Source organism: Vigna unguiculata, chromosome 3 (assembly GCF_004118075.2).
Source record: "Vigna unguiculata cultivar IT97K-499-35 chromosome 3, ASM411807v1, whole genome shotgun sequence".
NCBI classification, from domain to species: Eukaryota; Viridiplantae; Streptophyta; class Magnoliopsida; order Fabales; family Fabaceae; genus Vigna; species Vigna unguiculata.
Window position 1 is genome coordinate 33,375,796 of NC_040281.1, and position 21,853 is coordinate 33,397,648.

Here is a 21,853-nt window from a genome sequence, read left to right on the forward strand (position 1 = left end):
TCTCAAATGTAGCTATTTGCCCTGGACTTGTTTAGGTAACTCATCTAATAATCCAATTTCAATCCTTATAAGCATTTCAAAAACAGACACCTAACCATCTCTTCCAAGGTCGTTTACCTTTGCTAGACAATCTCTCCACCTTATTTTTCCAATGACAAGATATCTCAAGAATCAAGAGTGTTCACTACTTGTTTCACGTCTCATCTAAAAGTAAACCAGAAGCATACCTATAAAAGGAATAGGGAAAACAAAATTAGCTTATATTTAATACAAGTTCATTGGAAACAGATTCCAAAACTAAATCCCTAAGGATTATTACTTAATTAAATAAATAAATATAGAAAATGGAGTACAAACGTTGCAATATTATTATTCCCAAACGCAGAAAATTTAAAATTATTAAACATCGCGCCAAAAATCTATAAACCGGTACTAGGAAAAACCATTACAATTTCCAAAATCCAAAATCATAAATAAAAGCATAACAAAAATCCCTAGCTCTAATCCCAGTTAGCCCTCACTCGGTCGCCTAAGCATCCTCAGCATCACCTGTATCATCATCTGCTCCCGTGTAACGAATCACACGATCATCGCTAAACACAAACATAAAGGGTGAGCTGATAAAATTAGAAACAACATATACAATAACAAAAAAATAAGTAATACACCCATCTTATTCTTCCTAATTAGTTCTTGGCCAAGACCTTTATCCCCAAGGCTTTTCAACCTTTTAATCATACAATTAGTTAGCCTTGGACTCAGGAATATGATGCTCGCACGAACCTTCCCGTTCGTGGTCCTGCCTCTACGAACCTCCCTGCTCATAGTTCTGCTCTACGAACCTCCCCGCACGCAGCATCTCTCAAGTGTGAGCACGGAACATATGAACCTACCTCGCTCGAATCCCCACACGAGAGTATCTGAATATGAACCTCCTTGCTCATATCATCACATAATCACCACCATCCATGAACCTACCCGCTCATGGCATAACACCTCCTAATCCAAGTATTTCCTCAATGCATAAAAGCAACACACGCAGCCACCAACTGCAGCAGTATCGCCTGGCACAACCTCAGTGCCGCCAGGCGAAATCCACTTAAACCGCCTAACGGTATAAGCCCCATCGCCAGATGCCTAGCCCTCGAACATGATCCCATGTGCTACCGCTATCGCCTGGCGGGTCACCCCTGTCCGCCAAGCGCCACACACTGCGGGGATCCCCCTTGTCGCTTCTATCGCCTGCCGCTCTCACTCAGCCGCCAGGCACTATATCAGTAGCGTACCAGCTGTTGTTTCACACCTTAAGCCAGATTATCTCACAATCCATTAACTCCTCCAAGGTATTAATACACTCTCATCCATCAAGTCTTATTCTTGGTTCCCGGGCACTCCACAAATAATTCCATTACCCAAAATCCCCCTGCCCATTCATCTAAACAAGGCCTAGGATTTACCAAATCTTTGCATCAGCATTCACTAACTCAACCTGACTCAAAATGAAACCACACAGCACAGTACCTTATAGCACATTACCTGCCCAAATCACATTACAACAGTAATACACATTCTACCCAAGTAGTTTCCAATCCATATTACACAATTCATAACTAATACCTTAACTCAATAAGACATACCATACTATGTCCCAATTGTACACTTGCAAGCAAACCTATACTTTCCAAACCTAAATCTTTTAATTAGTATTATCATTCTCCCTTTCTTTAATTAACTTTCATATAACCACACTATAATATGATCATACCTTTATACCTCTTCCAATTCACATACTCAATTACTATAATTATATTGTTCCTTACAGTTTCACCTATAAATTTCCAGTACCAATCACTCACCTAGATTTCTCTCTCCAGTTTCCACTACCTAAACTCGTAACCTCGTACTGCACCTCGCCATCGCCTGGCGACAAGCATAGCGTCGTCAGGCGGTACACCAGTACCCAGCTTAAACCTAGGCATCTCCATACTTGCGAGTGATTTCAGACCCTTTTTGGAATCCATCCATGTTACTAAACGCACCAAATTACAACAATGCATATATAATAAACTGGACTTTTTATTCTCAATTCAATTCTTAAAATTTTATTGACTTTTACTCGCTGAAATCAATCCAATTTTCACTCCCTCCCACCATTGCACATATGATCATGGTTTATCATGCACGAGTATTGTCTAAACCCTGCCATACCCACAATTCTAATCAAATTCATATCAACCAGGCACCCAATAGGGTATACACACATCAATTCTAGGAATCCCATTGATTTCTGCGCGAACAACTGCAAAACAAACAAAAGGTACGCGAACAGTGTCGCGCCGCCTGGTAGATATTTATTGTCGTTAGGCGGTTCATGCCAAAACGAAGAACGCAGCTAAAATCTGTTATGCCGCCTGGCGGCTCGGGCCTTGCCATCGGGCGGTTTCTAGGTTGAAATCCAGAAACCTCGAAAAACAATGTGAATACACAAGAATTTCATGCAATTATCTTAAGCATTGTCCAATGCAACATGTGGGAATTTAAAACATAAACAAACAACTCCCCTTACCTGGAACCTTGCTCCGAAATCGAGTTTTTGTGTCTCTAACCCAAAAGCTCTCCTAGCCTCTTCTTGCACTCCAACAATCTCTTCCACACTCAAACCTCTCAACAACCAGCATGAAAATACCTCTGGAAACCCATTGCCTAACCTTGACACGAAAACACAACACCCTTTTCTTCTCCAATTCTCCTCTCTCTCCCAATTACTACCCTAATTAAGTGAGATTACTCTAAAAACGAAAATGCAATTAAGTTTTAGGTTTAATGTTTAATCAAGGACCATTATTGGTTTGTCTCTAGCCCCCTAATCTGTCTCCCTTGGCAGCTAGGGTTTTCTGCCTTTTTGTCTCCATACCATAAACAAAGTTAGGCAAAAAGAGTTTAGTTTTGTTCTTAGCAAGGTTTGAACACACCACCCCTCAATCACAAAGCAAGCACTCAACCAATTCATGTTTCATTATCATTCTTAAAATTTTAGGATTACATTATCACTACTCACATTAAAATACATCAACAAAATAATGCATAGATTAAAATAACACACATTTGGCATATATAGGACTTGAACCCAAGTCCTTTCACACAATAAAGTACTCTCAACCACTTAAACTAGTACTTTTCCACATCATAGCAACCCGCATTAAATGCCTTAAAGGCTTCCATTACCCACATTTATTAAATAATTATTTATTTAACTATTTAATTTTCTCAGGTCTTACATTCTTAATGTGCCCAATTTTGACAGTTGTTTCCATTCTTCTTGTCTCTAGTCAATACCCATAACTTCATTTTATACTGCACAGGCTTTTCAATACAACCAGGAGCTTGTATTTTCATGCAAAAAGAACTAGGCATGAGAATTGGTGTGAATAACTACATTCTATTAAGTTTCTATTTTCGTCAGAAACTTTCTTAATTTAAGGTAAAAATCATGGATTAAGAAGAAAGATGGATTAGTGTGGGCAAGAAAATAAATTTTCCCAACTAGTACACATGTTTATAAGCCATAATAACACAACCAAATAATAGAAAATCATACGCAGGAGATGTTTCGTATATCAACACAAGTTTACTGTATTTTAGTTGAGTTAAACAAAGACAATTACATGATATAACTTATCAAAAGATAATACAAAATGCCTTTCCCAAGTCTGACTTCTCCAAATTTACCAAATCGTAATGTTGTTGAATGCCATTCCCCTAGGAACTTCTCACCAATATTCCCTTTTCCAAAATATCTGCTCAAATACACGTCACAAAAACCATTTATTTTACTTTTTACCAAATTCTCTACTTCCTACACACAATAATCATCATATATTCATAATGCAACCACACTACCAAACCATTAATTATTAGGCACAACTTTTCGAAAGAAAGAAAAAAGTTTTCAATTCAATCTCAATCTTTTATTTCTAATCCTTATAAAACTTAATTATGTATTTAATTTCTTTAGTTTTTCAAAATTAGACCATTTTAGTCTATTATTAATGTGGTGGTGACTTATTATGTATTTCATTTCTAACATCAATAATTCCACTCTAATAGTAAGGGAAACATAGAGGCAGTGTTGAGTCTCATTGCAAAAAAGACAACAACAAATGTATCATAAACTACAACTCTACTTTCATTTATTTTGTTTTATAGAAAAGAAAACAAGTTTTTGTAGTAAAAAACAAGAGAGGACCCTGTATGAATTCTCAAAAGCATGTTTTAGGAACATGATACAACATATGAGAAATCTGCTGCAGAAGGCATTGTGTAGGAGGGGTAGGAAATAATAGAATCTAGTTTTTAAAACCCATATGTTTGGAGTGATCACCAAAAAGCATTGTTCCTGCCTCATTTTACTCTGTAGATTGTTTTTAAAGAAAAGCTATATTATATGTCTATCTAAGACCAAAAAGTAATAGCGAATTAGCTAATTATGCCTACAGGGGATATAATCTTTGGTTCAAACTTCAAAGACTGAATCAATAATCCATAAATATGTGCTTCCAACTTTCTACACATGCTTTTCTAATTCACTAAACCAGTGGTAAAAACAATCTGCAATCTACAACTTTCTACACATATAAAAATCTAGTTTGTATTTGCTTGTAAGTTCCTGAGTTGGATTACAATCTGCAACCAAACAATATTAACAATAACAAAAATTTATCCTTAATCCTTCACAAATGCCAATAGAACATTGTCAAGGTCCCAAAAAGAGTATAATGCTTTTTAATATAAAATATGTATGCTCTATTACTTGAAGATACAAGCACTTTAACCACAACGTGCATGTGCTTTCCTTAGTAAGGTTTGTTATGCTTTTGTGAATCTTGCTTAAAAATCTATAATGTAGAATATTGAAAAGTGTATCAAAAGAGCAATTCAACACGTCAAAAATAACAAGCCACACAAACTCCTTAACCAACGCTTTTCAAAATTCCAAACGATAAGAAATCTGTAACAATGAGATTCAAATAGCGCAAAAACAATATAAAAAAAATGAATGAATCACCTCACTTTCCCACCTTAAATTGTGAATATCCTTCTCAGTTTTCCTGTCGTGCTTCATTATGAACTTCATTGCAAAGGTCTAATGATAGAGAATCGAAAGGGAGATAATAATCGAAAAAGATTGACTCAAAAGAAACCCTAATCAGAAGAGAAGCGTACATGTCCCGTTTACTTGTGTCTTCCCTTGCATACCTTAAGCGTGTGGTTGACGGCAGGGTGAATGTTGATTTATGCTCTTCGGCAGCAGCGAAGTTGCCAAATTTCTTCACGTACTCGTTGCAGATGTACTTCTCTTGATCGGAGAGCGCGACGTTGAAGTTGAAGGCCTCGTTCCTCTCGATGAAGGTGAGCTTTCAATGAAGGCCTGCTTTCCGTGACCGCCCTTAATCTTTTATTTTACTTTTCTGCACAAAATAATTTTAAAAAAATTACGGAAAAACATTAGGAAATACTTTAATTATCTTAATTTTTAATATTTTTGTTGCAAAATTTTATTAGCAAGAAAATTTGTATAATTGATAGATACATATGTAAATTCATAGGTAATTTTAAATTCTTTTTTGAAAATATTTTACATAAGAAAATTTGTAGGTATTTGATGCAAAGTTTTATTAGTAGGAAAAAGATATATAATTAACAAATATGTAAATAAATTTGTAGGTAATTTAAATTTTATTGTTGCAAATCATTTATCATGAAAAAATTTGCAGGTATTTCATGCAGAAAATATTTTGCTACAAAATTCCCAAATATTTCTTGCTAATTACATTTTGTATCAAAAATCAAATGAATTTCATGCGAAAAATTTTTTAAAGAAAAATATGCAGGAATTTCTTGCTAAAATATTTTTGTAAAAAGTTTGCAGGTAATAAATAATTTTTTAATAGTGGAATCCACAAAATAATTTCTAATTATTTTTTATCAATCTTAAAGCTAAAAAAATTATAAGTAATATTTGGATATTGAGCTCCCTTCCTATGTGGAGAAAAGGTCCGAAACTTGAGAAGTCCATGTCTCACTTAACCTAGTGGAGAGGGGGCTATAAAATAAAGAGAGAGGCAGAACAATAGAGTCAGAACACACCGAAAACCCTAGCTCATAGAGGAAGAGGTAGAGGGAAATTCTGTTCACATTTTTCACAAAGCTGCCCTCGTAAAATCGGCGTTGCGGATTCGTTCACCGTTGGATCGGGCAGAAATTTTGCACAACAGGTTCGGAATTCATTATTCTTCATTCTGACCGGTCGGATTGTTGATACAAGGTCTGAGTTGGGAGATATTAATTTCACACTATAGCAGTGATTTTATAGGTTTTTCTTCTCTTGTTCTTCTCTATTTGAAAGCTTTGTTGCTTTGTTATTTGGTTGGGTGTTGGCACTAATTTGTATAGTTGATTGAGACTTTGTTGTACTCTTTTTTTATAATAATGAAGTTATTTCTTTGGTCTAGACGACTCGTGGTTTTTACCCTTGATTTGAGGAGTTTTTCATGTTAAAAATCTTGGTCTTCATAGATTCTTGCAAGTTAGGAGAAATTATATCTGCTCTATTCTCTAGTATATTGCTTGTGTTGTTGTTTTCCCCATCAGAGTGGCATCAGAGCTCTTGGTTGGGCTATATTTACTTGCTTGAATGATGCAGGCAAATGCAAAGATGGTTGCTTTGAATAGTACAAATTATCATTTGTGGAAGGGCAAGATGAAAGATTTATTATTTTTCAAGAAATTGCATCTTCCGATCTTTACTACACAGAAGCCAGATTCTATGTCTGAAGAAGAATGGGACTTTGAGCACCAACAAGTATGTGGTTTTATTCGGCAATATGTTGAAGATAATGTTTATAATCACATTGCTAATAGACACATGCCAGAGCTTTGTGGGAGAAGATTGAGTCTTTGTATGCTTCTAAGTCGGGCAATAATAAATTGTATTTGTTAAATTGCTTGATGAATTTGAGGTACAAGGAGAATTCTTCTATTTCTGATCACTTAATAGAGTTTCAAGGACTCCTAGATCAATTGTTGGGAATAGGCATAAAGTTTGATGACGAAGTTATGGGATTATGGTTGCTTAATACTCTACCAGAGTCTTGGGAGACATTTCGGGTTTCAATTACGAACTCTGCCTCGAATGGTGTCGTTTCTTTTCAGATGGCAAAGTGCGGTGCTCTTAATGAAGAGATGAGAAGGAAGACACATGGTTCTTCATCTCAGTCTGAGATGCTTGTTACAAAAGCTAGGAGAAGAAGTCAAAAAAAGGTACATAAAGGTGGTAGAGAGAAGAGTAGGAGCAAGTCCAAGTCAATATACAAGAATTTAGAGTGTCATTTTTGTCATAAAATTGGGCACATTCAAAAATATTGTTTTAAGTGGAAAAAGGAGAACAAAGACAAGAAGGGCAAGCAAAGAGAGAATGACCATGATGATAATGACCGTGTCACTACTGCTACAGATGGTGATCTTGTTCTTCTTCGTGACTTTGATTCCGTTAATCTTGTATCTGATGAGAGCATGTGGATTATTGATAATGGTGCTACACTTCATGTTACACCTAGGAAGGAGTTCTTCACATCTTACACTTCTGGTGATTTTGGAGTGTTAAAGATGGGTAATGATGGTGTTTCAAAGGTTATTGGTGTTGGTGATGTTTACCTGCAAACCAACATGGGAGTGCAGTTGTTGCTTAAAGGAGTCAAACATGCTTCGGATGTCCGTTTTAATTTAATCTCTGTGCAGTTACTTGATGATTGTGGTTATGACAATCACTTTGGTTCTAGTAAATGGAAGCTCACTAAAGGTAACTTGGTTATGACTAAAGGGGAGAAACACTCTAAATTGTACTGGACTAAAGCTTTGGTTGCTAAAGATAGTGTGAATACTATGTATATAGAGGCATCTTTGTGGCACTAGAGGCTTGGTCATATAAGTGAGAAAGGGCTAAACTGTTTAGCTAAAAAGGATGTGTTTATGGGATTGAAGAATGCAGAAATGTTCTCATTGCATGGCTAGTAAACAAACCATAGTATCTTTTAAGAAGCATCCTCCCTCAAGGAAGTCAGAATTGCTTGAATTGGTGCATTATGATGTTTATGGCCCATTAAAGGTAAAGTCATTTAGTGATGCACTTTACTTTGTTACTTTTATTGATGATTGTTCCAGGAAGCTATGGGTCTATGCTCTTCAGCGGAAAGATCAAGTACTTGAAAGTTTAAGGAATTTCATGTTATGGTTGAGAGGCAATCAGGCAAGAAGCTGAAATGCATCCGTAGTGATAATGGTGGTGAGTATTAGGGATGGCAACGGGGCGGGGCGGGGACGGGTTTCGCTATCCCATACCCATCCCCGCATAAAAAAATCATCCCCATCCCCATACCCAAACCCAACGGGTATCAAACTTTTTTCTCATCCCCATCCCCACCGAGTAACGGGTATAATCTCGTACCCATACCCGTACCCGTGTTCTAACTACTTCAATATTAATTTTTATAAAAGAAAAAAAATTACGGTAAAGAAAACATAATATTATGAAATATTCAATATTAGGAGGATTTTCTTCGATGCCAAATACCTTAAAATAAATTATAATTGTTTACATTTTATATTAGAATACCAAATAAAATTTCATGTGAACCAAAACATTTATTAAATTTGCAAACTACAACATTGATGAACTTAGTTGATAAAATTAAAAAATATTTCAAAAAAATATAAAAGGAAAACAAATATTCAAACTAAAATATATTTTAAATGTTTGTTTACTTCAATTTTTTAAATTCTAATGAATCTCTTTTTTATACACTAATAAAAGTTATAATATATCAATTGATCAAAATGACACAAAGAACAAATAATAAACATAATAATAAAAGGAAAACAAATATTCAAATTAAAATATATTTTAAATGTTTGTTTACTTCAATTTTTTAAATTATAATAAATCTCTTTTTTAAACACTAATAAAAGTTATAATACATCACTTGATCAAAATGACACAAAGAACAAATAATAAACATAATAATAAAATTTTGACATAGATTTTGTATCTTTTGAACTTCAATATATGTTGGATAGTGACAAAAAAATATTCATAGCAATTACATTAAATTTTTATAGTGTAGTAAATAAAAGTTATTTATACAATTAAAGTGAAAAAAATTACAGTATGATTAATAGTGAGTTATAAAATAACAAATAATTAGATAGAATATATCGAAATATTATTCTACATGATGAAAATAAACAATAAATAAAAATATTAAAAAACTAACAAATGTGTGTTTTAGAAATAATTTGAGAGACTATCGAAAGAAATCGCACAAAGGAAATCAAATGTATAATTAAAGTATGATAAAATGAAAAATACCTTAGAGAACTAATTATTAAATTACGTTTGAAGTGGTTAAAATTAAATAGAAATATCATTAGTGACCAAAAAATTTGTCATTAAATTACAAATATATTAGTAATTAAATTGGTCACTAAATCAAGTATCGATTCGATCATTGAATCAGTCACTAATTTAGTCATTGATTTAGACAATGAATCAACTACTACCACCAATGACGAAAAATAGTGACTGATATGGGTTACTGACTAAATCAGTCACCATTTCATGTTTTTCTTGTAGTGAATTATCATATACTATTCCTAAATATCATTATATATATATATATATATATATATATATATATATATATATATATATATATATATATATATATATATATATATATATATATATAATTTTAACCACTTCAAACCGAACTTAAAGTGAAAAAATTACATTATGATTAATAATGAGTTATAAAATAAAAAATAATTAGATAGAATATATTGAAATATTATTCTACATGATAAAAATAAAAACAATAAATAAAAATATTAAAAAACTAACAAATGTGTGTTTTAGAAATAATTTGAGAGACTATCGAAAAAAATCACACAAAGGAAATCAAATGTATAACTAAGGTATGATAAGACGAAAAATATTTTAGAGAACTAAGAAAACTTTTCAAATATCAACATATATACTTAATGGTTGAAAAATAACGAAAATTATTTTAATGAAACAAAAGAGTTCTTCAAATTAAATAAAAATTAATAATAATAATAATAATAATAATAATAATAATAATAATAAGTAAAGAATTTTTTTTATATTACCTTAAATTGAGAGTATAAACATTCTCATGTGAAAGGAAAATTTATAATAAATAAAAATATTAAAAAATAATATAAATATTCAAATGTGAGACATAATATTTTTTTTATTAACATACATCATTTTAACATAATTACATAAAGGTTATGATAAGATAAAAAATATATTGGAAATGAGAATGAGTTTCATGACAAATGAAATAATTAAAAGAAAAAAAATAGAAAAAAAAAAAAATATATATATATATAGAGGAGTTACTTGATTAATTGTGAATATTTTAATAATTTAAACGAGAATGGAGATATGGCGGGGACGGGTATTATGGCGGGTATATGTACATTCCCATACCCATCCCCATACCCAACTGAAAAAGTCGGGGATCCCCCATACCCATACCCAGTCAATGCGGGAATTCCCCGTCAAAACGGGGATGGGTTCGGGCAATACCCACGGGGACGGGTTTATTTGCCATCTCTAGTGAGTATCGTGGACCCTTTGATGTTTATTATAGGCAACATGGTATTAGACACGAGAAGACTCCTCTAAAACTCCTCAGTTGAATGATCTAGCAGAGAGGATGAACATGACCTTGGTTGAAAGGGTTACATGTATGCTTTCAGAAGCAAAGTTGCCTAAGCACTTTTGGGGAGAGACATTGCTTGCAGCTATGCATGTTTTTAATCTCAGTCTCGCAGTTGCTTTGAATATTGAGGTGCCAGACAAAATTTGGTTTGGTAAGAATGTTAGCTATGATCATTTGTGTGTCTTTGGTTGCAAGGCATTTGTTCATGTTCCTAAGGATGAAATATCCAAGTTACATAAAAAGACAAGGCAATGTATCTTTATTGGCTATGGTGAGGATGAATTTGGCTACAGGTTTTATGATCTTATTGAGAAGAAGCTTGTTAGAAGTCGTGATGTACAATTCATGGAAGACCAGACCATTAAAGACATTGATAAGGTGGAGAAGACCACACCCGAGAAAGATAGTAATCTCACTGATGGTAATCCGATGAGGTTGCCCGCTCACAATCTGGAGAATGTTGAAACGGAAGCTCAAGATGATGAGCAACATGGTGATGTTGATGATCAACAGGTTGGAAGTGGAGTAGAGGTTCCAATTGATGATGCTCAAGAGGAACATGATGATGATGATCTTGGTGATGTACCTGAAGACACTTGGCGAGTCTTTTGCCATGAAAGACTTGGGAGCTATTAAAAGGATTCTTGGCATAGGTATCTCACGTGATAGAAGAGAAAAGAAGATTTATCTATCACAAGAGCAATACATTAGGAAGGTGTTGTAGAGATTTCAGATGGAAAATGCTAAAGCTATGAGTACTCCTCTTGCTACTCATTTTAAACTGGGTGTTAAACGGAGTCCTTCAAATGAAGCTGGGAAGGCATACATGAGCAAAGTTCCTTATGCATCTGCAGTGGGCAATTTGATGTATGTGATGGTGTGTACAAGACCAGATATTGCACATGTTGTTGGTATAGTTAGTCGTTTTCTGTCAAATCCGGGTAGAAAGCATTGGAATGTTGTGAAATGGATTTTGAGATATCTTCGTGGTACAGTTGATATGAAGCTTTGTTTTGGAGGTGATAAACCTACTTTAATGGGTTACTCAGACTCAGATATGGCTAGGGACATTGATTCCAGAAAGTCCACTTCGGGCTATTTGATAAAGTTTGTAGGGGGGGTTGTGGCTTGGCAATCAAGACTATAGAGGTGTGTAGCGTTGTCTACTATAGAGGCAAAGTTCATTGCTATTACTGAAGCATGCAAGGAGTTGCTATGGTTGAAGAAATTCTTGCAAGAGCTTGGTTTTGTGCAGAACAACTATCCATTATTTGTGGATAGTCAGAGTGTTATCCATCTTGGTAAAAAATCCAACTTTTCATTCTAGATCCAAACATATTGATGTGAGGTATCATTGGATACGTGATGCTTTGGATGCTAAGTTGTTGGAGTTGGAAAAAGTTCATACAAATGATAATTGTAACATCCCTAAGGAATATTACTGATATTAAATAAATAAAATTTGAAATAAAATAATACCGCATTTAATATAAACTATTTCCCAAAACGCGGGAAATTTTAAAACTTCAATTTATTTAGCAATAAAACCAGGAGTCCATAATTCATAAAACTAAAATAAAAGTCAATGGCTCCCGACAGGGTTACATAATATCCTCAAAGCTAAATAATAAACATATATATATATATATATATATATATATATACAAAAATATCCCCTACTAGCCCTCGCTCCGAGTCTAAGCATCTCCTGCCCCACCTGTCATATCATTTGCTCCCGGATAACAAGTTATCCGATCATCGCCACACACACAGAGAAAGGGTGAGCTATGCACAATATATATAAACAAAACATGAATATAAATATGTTCCCCAACCCAAAATAACATAACTAAAATTCTCATACTTTTCAACTAACCCAACCATGACCTCATAGTCCTTCATGAGTCATATACATGTACTAGGTTTTGGGACTTCCTTGTGCTCCCACGAAACTGACTCATTCGTGGTCCAACCCTATGAGCCTATCCCACTCATAATCCTACCCTACGGACTCCTCGTCTATAGTAAATTATCCAAGTCTCATACTTGGACCCTGGCACGCACGCAATCACCATACTATGGACTCCTCGCCCAATAGTAGCCGACGGGAACCTAACAGTTCCTTGCCCATTGTGCGCCCGACACATGCAATCACCATACTAAGGACTCCTCGCCCATTAGTAGCCGACGGGAACTCAACCAGTTCCATGCCCATCATGTGTCCAACCACCAAGCACATCCCAGACCCCTATTGGACTTAGTCCTTCAAGCCTACACACCACAACACATGCATATACTTCCTATACTTAAGAAAAGTAGTCATTTCACACACACAAGGTCATACAAACATGATAAATTCACATAATATCGCTTAAGCTAGGGCCTCTCGCCCAAGCTAAGCCCTCTGCTTCGCTTAGGCTAGTTCACCTCGCTTGGGCGAGCTTAAAACAACCACAACATCACGTTATCTCGCTTAGGCGAGATCCCCTCGCTTGGGCGAGCTATAACATCGCTCAAAATATTATCCACACCTCGCCTAATCGAGGATCCACTTAAACAACATCATTTCTCATCATGACCTCGCTTAGGCGAGTGCCTCTCGCCTGAGCAAGAGACTAAGTCGCTCAAAACACCAATACCTCTTGCCTGGGCGAGATATCGCGCTCAAAGTGCATAAGTTTCCTCGCGACCTCGCCTAGGCGAGTGTCTCTCGCCTGAGCGAGACTAATTCGCTCAACCCAAACCAAGGTCACCTGAACGAGCAGCGCGACCCAAACCAGACGTGAGGTTCTGCAACTCTCGCCTAGACGAGATAGACTCGCTTAGGCGAGACTTGCAGAGTTCCCTCATTGTCACACACGCATTTTACCTAAAACAGTGTCAAATCATACCCAAAAATATACCACCAAACATTCAATCGATACCAATGTAATTGTAATGTCAAGTAGCACTCAGAACCATGCTTTTCACACATATTGACACCCACATTCGAATATACAATCATCAATATCAAAACCCTCATCCCACAACACATTACCCATACATAATCATGCACCCAAACTCAAATACTCCAATTCCCAATCACAGCACATATGGTACGAATTTTCCCAATCAAACAAGAACCAATTGGGACTCAAAATCATAACACTTAACAGATTATTTACATACGCAAAGTACAGCTCCCCTAACTTGAAAGTTTGATTGAAATTGGGAAGAAAATTGGAATTCCTTGGTTTGCCAATGACGTGCCACAGACTCCCTCTCCGTTCAACCCTTTACACACCCAAAACCTCACCTCACAACCTCAATTTCGTGCTTCTCTCTATAGCAGTTCACCACAAATGCCAAAACCCTTCCCTTTACCTAAATTTTGGCTTTTATAAGTACCTTTAAGATGGGTTTTAAAAATAAAACGAATTTGGGCTTAGTGTGGGTTTTAATTCCTTTTCAATGTAATTATTTGGTGGTTTTTTCCCAACCCTCTTGGCTGCCCCATTCTGCTAGGTTCTCTCTACCTTTCCACATCCCTACCACAAATAATAGTTAGCAAAAATAAAGCTTACTCTATGCCCGTCAAGGTTTGAACCTGTGACCTTCCACTCATAAGAACAAAGCATAACCACTATGCCAAATCACATTTGGTGATAACCATTATAATCTTATGATTATACTATCACCCACCATTCATAATTACATTACCAAAACAAAATAATAAATAAATCATACAACACATAATTGGCACACATAGGACTCGAACCCAAGTCCTTTCACACAAATCAAAGTATTCTCAACCACTTGAGCTAGTACTTTTCCACGTCACGCCAAACAACAATTAATGCCATAAAGGCTCTTTCTACTTGCATTTATTAATTAATTAATTATTTAATTAATTAATTTCACGGGTCTTACATTACCCCCACCTTTTAAAGTTTTTGTCCACCAAAATAAGACTTACCAGCAAAAAGGTGAGGATAAGACTTCCTCATGAAGTCCTCCATCTCCCACGTCATCTCCTGGGTTGCCTCGTCCCAGAGAACTTTCACAGTCCGAATCTCCTTCCCTCTGAGTTGTTTGACTTGAGAATCTAGAATTCTCACCGGTCCAACTCCCAAAGTCAAATTCTCACGCACTTGTACATCATCTTGCTCTAGCACATGAGTAGGATCCGCCACGTACTTCCTCAACTGTGATACATGGAAAACATTGTGCAGGTTTTCCAAGTGAGGTGGCAATGCAATCTCGTACGCCACCGGTCCAATTCGCCTCGTAATTTGATATGGACCGATGAATCGAGGAGTCAACTTCCTCGAATTCAATGCTCTCCCAATACCTGTTGTAGGTGTAACTCTGAGGAATACGTGGTCACCAGCCTCAAACTCAAGTGGCCTCCTCCTCTTATCTGCGTAGGATTTCTGCCGACTCTGAGTTGCACGCATCTGATCCTGTATTACCCTTACTTTCTCAGTAGTTTGTTGTAAAAATTCTGGGCCAAGAACCACAGACTCTCCATCCTGCTGCCAACACAAAGGTGTCTGACATCTTCTGCCATACAAGGCCTCGTAAGGTGCCATCCCAATGCTGGAATGGTAGTTGTTATTGTAACTGAACTCCATCAGTGGTAGCACATCACTCCATGTCCCAAGATGATCCATAACACATGTTCTCAATAAGTCCTCCAGAGACTATATGGTTCTCTCAGATTGGCCATCCGTTTGAGGATGATATGCCGAGCTCATTCTCAACTGAGTGCCCAAGGTGTTCTGCAACGACTGCCAGACCCTCGAGGTAAATCTCGGATCTCTATCTGATATGATACTCGCAGGCACACCATGTAATCTGACTATTTCCCTGACGTACAGCTCTGCCAGTTTATCTAGAGTCATCTTCTGATTAATGGGTAGAAAGTGTGTGCACTTCGTCAATCTATCCACTATTACCCATATGGAATCATGCCCCCTCACTAACCTCGGTAGATGTGTAACAAATTCCATGGAAATGTTGTCCCATTTCCACAGAGGAATCTCAAGAGGCTCCAATGTACCACCCGACCTTTGATGCTCTATTTTCGCTTTCTGGCACACTAAACAGGATGCTACATAATCTACCACATCAGTTTTCATGCCCGTCCACCAGAAGGTCGCCTTTAAGTCTTTGTACATCTTAGTCATACCTAGATGTATGCTAAGATGACTCTTATGCCCTTCATCCAAGAGCATTTTCCTCAATACACGACTGCTGATGAAGGATTGACCCCAACCAAGGATGGAGGCACATGCTTAAGAAGACTAAGCATGTTTAGAAAGGAAGTTCACTAATCCTTCATCCCTTTCATTTGTGTTTGTTATTTTTGATTCCCTAAGTTGACTTAGTTGAATCAACTTTAGTTGACTTGTTGACCTTTGACTAGGTTTGACTTGTTGACTATAGTTGACTTGACTTAAGCCAACATGCTAATCTATGTTTATTTACTTTCTAGGTTAATTAGGAGTAAGAAAGTAATGCTAGGTGGCGCATGGTGATTGGGGAGCATAAATGATGTGGAGGAGAGAGTAAAGCAAAGTCATAAAGCATAAAGTAAAAGGCATGAAGCAAGTGTACCTATGTACCTTTGGTATCCTTTGTTTTTAGCACACTTTGGCTACTTTTTGGAGACATATGAGACACATTCTTTGTCTCCTTTTGTGCTAGAACGAAATTAGCTTTGCACACACCATAGTTAGGTCTTTTATCTCTCATTTTTGTAACCTTATTTGACCTAGTTTCTAGAAGCTAGGGTTAGGTTTTTGTAGAGACATCCTTAGGTGTCTTTTATTTGCTTATAGGCCCCTAAACTTTTCTATATAAGGGGTGCTCCTAGACATGTAAAAGGGTTGAACATTTTGAAGTCAAAACACTCTTGTGTCTCAACCATTTGTGAGAGTTTCCTCCCTAGGGAGTGAATACTTTTAAGCCTTATCTTGCATAGCAAGTGGCGGCACACATCCACTCATCTTCAAGGTTGTCATGGCTTCTAGCCTAGCCTTGTAGTGGCGTGCTTCTCACATTTTTACCATTTCTTTCCTTTCCATTTTATATTTTCTTCTTCTTTTAATTGTTCTTGCTTTTCTATGGTTTATGTGCTTTCAATTTCCTTTTTTTTTTTTGAATCAATCCATCATCTTCTTCTCTTGAGCTTTGTGAAAGGAACCTTCACATCTAGATAGCTTGCTATCTTAATGTCCAGTGAGGATTTCACTTAGCTTTCTTAATCAACTCACACCATATTCAATAATCTTAAAAGAAAACAACATAATCCTTCATCAGTTGCTGGGTACACACACCCTCTCTCTGAATCGCAGAATACCATCTCTACCCATCCTGAAGTCTTTTCTCTTCTCGGTGCCCAACTCACTAATAATATGCTGCAATTCCTGATCCTTACCCTGTTCCACTCGAACCTCATCCAGGAACTCATTAATGATCCTCAACATGCTACATTGTATGTGACCTGCCTCCATATCCAATCCCAGATTCATATCTCGCAGCTTCTCAATCAGCTCCAACTCCTTAATCATCATAGCTGACACATGAGCTTTCTTCCTGCTCAGAGCGTCTGCTACGACATTAGTCTTACCAGGGTGGTATAACAACTCAAAATCGTAGTCCTTCAGGTATTCCATCCAGCGCCTCTACCTCATATTCAATTCCTTCTTATCAAACAAGTATTTTAAACTTTTGTGATCACTGAATAGCTGAAATTGTGCCCCATACAAATAGTGCCTCCATGTTTTGAGAGCAAAAACCACCGCCGCCAATTCTAAGTCGTGTGTAGGATAGTTTTTCTCATGTACCTTCAGCTGACAAGATGCATACGCAATAGGTCATTTCTCCTGCATCAACACACAACCTAGACCCTGGTATGAAGCATCACAGTACACCTTATGTCTTGGTGGTGTCAGGAATAGCTAATATTGGTGCAGTGGTCAATCTCTTCTTCATATCCTCAAAACAGACCTCACACTCGTCTGTCCAAGAGAAAGGTTGGTCCTTTCTAGTGAGTTGAGTCAATGGACTCAGCATCTTGGAGAACCCTTCCACAAACCGCTTGTAATAACCCGCCAGACCCAAGAAGCTCCTCACCTCAGTAACGGTCTGCGATCTCTCCTAATTCACCATTGTCTCAATCTTCGCTGGGTCCACCGCTATGCCTTGGGCTGAGATCACATGGCCCAATAACTGTACCTCATCCAACCAAAACTCACACTTTGACAGCTTCCCATACAATTTATGCTCTCTGAGAATTCCCAGCATCACTCTCAGATGATCTGCATGTACATCCCGACTTTCAGAGTATATCAGTATGTCATAAATGAACACGACAACAAACTGATCCAGGTACGATCGGAATATTTTGTTCATGTAGTCCATGAAAATGGCAGGAGCATTTGTCACCCCAAACGGCATCACTACATACTCGTAATGGTCGTATCGTGACCTGAACACCGTCTTCTACACATCCTCCGGTTTGACTAAGATCTAATGATATCCAGACCTCAAGTCAATCTTAGAGAACATTGCGGCTCCCCTCAGTTGATCCAACAGATCATCTGTCCTCGGCAGTGGATACTTATTCTTTATGGTCAGCTTATTCAACTGACGGTAATCCACACATAACCTTGAACTGCCGTCCTTTTTCTTTACTAGGAGTACCGGTGCTCCCCAGGGTGATGCACTCGGCCGGATGAACTTCTTCTCAAGCAAATCTTCAATTTGCTTCTTCAACTCAGTCAACTCCGCTGGTGCCATTCTATAGGGCGCCATGGACACTGGGCCAGCTCCAGGGATGAGATCGAAGGAAAAATCCACATCCCTACTCGGTGGCAACTCGGGTATTTCATTTGAAAATACATTAGCATACTCCTCCACTACTGGAATCACACTGATCTTCTCGGTGGTGCTATTCTTCTTTGCATGAGCCACTATCATAAAGCAGGTGGCTTCGGCTTCTACTTCGTTTATCGCCCTCTAAGCCGAGATTAGCTCCAATCCCTCATGTTTTGGGAATACCAAACTGCGCCGTCCACGATCAATGATGATGTGATTGTTAGACAGCCAGTCCATCCCCAAGATTACATCGAGTCCCTCCAAAGGCAAGCACAACAAGTTCACCTTAAATCTGCGACCTGCCACTTCCATTGAACACCCAACGCAGACTGAACTGATAGCCACTTGACCTAAGGAGGGAGTTGAAACAAGCAACTCACATCCCAAATCGCGTGTCACCAAATTCAATCTCCCCACACACGCATTAGCAATGAAAGAATGTGTTGCTCCAGAATCAAACAACACCAAAACTATCTGACCCAACAGTATACATGGTTCTAGAATGAGATTACCTGATTTAGTAGCCTTTGTGGAGGTCAATGCAAAGACTATATTTACACACATTTAAATCAATTTGTAATTTGTAATGTGAATGAGGTGTTCTATGGCCATTACTAAATATTATAGCATGATATAATAACCTTCTTTGATTAATGAATGTAAGTGTGACACTTTATAACTATATTTATGTTCTTCATTTTTAAAAGCTTATTAATATTGAATTTATGTTTTTATTTTTAACTTTTAGATGATAGGATCGAAAATTAAATTAAATTGTCAACTGTTTTCTTTATTGTTGATTAAATGCTAAGAAAAATATGATAATATAAAAATATGCATCATGAAATTTCAATTAGGTGTTGATAAATCAACCAAATAAGTCAACACTTCAAATTTTGCAACATTATATTTTCTAAGCATTATTAAATTATTACATTTTTCATAATCTATAACAATATATAAAAAAAATTCCTCTTTTATGTTCATATTTTATAATACCAGTTTTATCCTTAATTATTTAAAAATTAATTATTTTAAAAATAATTTACTTTTAATTATTATTCTAAAATCATCTTTTGTCTTAGACCATTATTTTAAAAACTTTTTTTTGTATATATCTTATTTTTTTAATTTTACATTTAACAACTATTTTAAAAATTAATTATATATTTGTTATTAATTTTAACTTAAATTTTTTAAAAATTAAAAAGCACCTTCGCAAGTTTAGTTAAGCTGTTTTAAAATAGGTTATTTTTTATTTGATTTAGATGAAATAATTATTTGCTTTCCAAAATTTCAGTTCAATTAAACGTAAGTTATAAAATCCTAAATTTTTTCTTAATAAAGTATAATATTGATAACTTATATTTCCGTTTTTGAAGTAATCTAAAATTGTTAAATGATTAAAGTAAAATATTGATAACTTATATTTCCGTTTTTGAAGTAATCTAAAATTGTTAAATGATTTAAAGAAAGTGAACCTAACGTGAATCGAACACGCAACCTTCTGATCTGGAGTCAGACGCGCTACCATTGCGCCACAGATCCATTTTCCATTAAAACAAATCAGTCTAATAATCTTTTGAATTTTAATATTAATCCTTAAAATGTAATAAATATGAATGTCATTCCAAAAATAATATGGAAATAAATATTTGTTTAGGAGTTAGAAAAAAGAACACTATTTATTTATTAAAAATTTAAGAAAATTGAATACTTACGATTAAAATGATTAATTGAACAGAACACTTTTTTATATTTACTTTTTAATAGAAAATAGAAAAATGAAACCATAGTAAAATATGCAAAGAAAAAGGTGAACCTGACGTGAATCGAACCGCAACCTTCTGATCTGGGGTCAGACGCGCTACCATTGCGCCACAGATCCAACTTCATTTACCTGAAAATTCTTCTAGTCAAGTATTTTTTCAAAAGTAATAGAGTAGTGGAAACTCGGATTTTTTTTTTCTATATCCTACAACTCGTTTCTGTCTCTAACCCTTAAATAAGAATAACACGTCTTACTTTTTTTTATGAGTTTTCTTTTTAATATTTAAAGTTTATATTTTTTAATATGAAAAAAAAAGTTACTCCTAGATAATTTTTTACTAAATTATCATCCGAATGAATATTTTAAATTTTTGTTATATATAATGCTTCAAAGATTGGTTCTGTGAAATATGATCTTTAGTCTTTGATATCCAATTGTGTATTTTTTATAGTGAAGGAAAGTCTAACAAAAAAATTAAAGGTTAAATATATTTTTATTCTTTAATTTTAAGTGAAAATTAAAATTAATTTTTTTTAAATTTTAAACCTTTAGTCTTTCTTCTTTATAAATATGTAAATTTAGTTATTTTAATTAAATTTTATTATGTTTATTTGACGTTTCAAACGCGTTTAATAGCTAACATTAAGTGAAAATGTGTAAAATGGTATAAACAACTCAAATACTATCATGGATAGGGGTGGCAAACGGATCAGCTCGACCCGTTTTGGCTCGGCCTACCTGTGACCCACCAATAAGGGTCGGGCCGGGCTGGCCCACCATCAATAAACGGACCGAAAACTGTAACCCGTCCCGTCTTCAGACGAGCTAGCGGACCAACGGGCTGGCCCGCGAGCTGGCCCATCTTTTTTTTTTTAATTTTTTTTTAATTTTTTTTAACTTTTTATTAAAATTTTGTTTATAAATTTATTTTATATATATAAATTTATTTATATAATATAAAAAAGTATTATTTTTAATTATTTTTAATTTTAAACATAAAAGAATTACAAAAAAAATGGGTTGTCGGGCTGGTCTGTAGGCTGGCCTGTTTTGGCCCGCTAAACTGGCGGGGCATGCGGGCCGAGTTACAACGGGTTGATGGGTTAGAAATTCCAACCCGGGCCACCCTTTTTTGGGCGGGCTGGTGGGCCGGCCCGGCGGGCCTGACCTATTTTGTCATCCCTAATCATGGAACATATTCGAAACGCCAAATAAAGTAAACACACTTTGGTTAAAATGATTAAATTCATGTATTTCTAGAATTATGACATTAAATTGAGTCAAAATTTCAAAAAAATAGATTAATTCTATTTTTTAATAAAAATTAAGGAATCAAGAAAATATTTAAATAATAAATTAAATACATTTAAAAGTTTAAAGCTAACAATTTTAATTTGTACAACTACGGGAGAAG

General features: G+C 35.7%; 1 protein-coding gene and 2 non-coding genes across 3 annotated transcripts; all 3 read right to left on the minus strand.

Annotated features, from left to right (window-relative positions):
* Positions 1-18,809: 18,809 nt before the first annotated feature.
* Positions 18,810-21,301, minus strand: LOC114175347. Its single transcript, XM_028060126.1, has 2 exons — positions 21,178-21,301; positions 18,810-19,216 (listed from the first exon to the last, which is right to left on the minus strand). Exons 1-2 carry the CDS (start codon positions 21,299-21,301, stop codon positions 18,810-18,812), a joined length of 531 nt encoding a protein of 176 aa, XP_027915927.1.
* On the minus strand, positions 20,145-20,216 carry TRNAW-CCA. The gene has a single exon. It is a non-coding gene; the product is annotated as a tRNA-Trp (tRNA).
* Positions 20,486-20,556, minus strand: TRNAW-CCA. The gene has a single exon. It is a non-coding gene; the product is annotated as a tRNA-Trp (tRNA).
* Positions 21,302-21,853: the final 552 nt, after the last annotated feature.

Bases quoted from the DNA above. Each gene is read 5' to 3' on its own strand.
- LOC114175347 (XM_028060126.1), bottom strand. From the start codon at position 21,301: ATGGGCCAGCTCGCGGGCCAGCCCGTTGGTCCGCTAGCTCGTCTGAAG. The intron at 19,217-21,177 runs GTAGGCCGAGCC...GTGTAAATATAG, and splicing joins CCCTTATTGGTGGGTCACAG to TCTTTGCATTGACCTCCACA.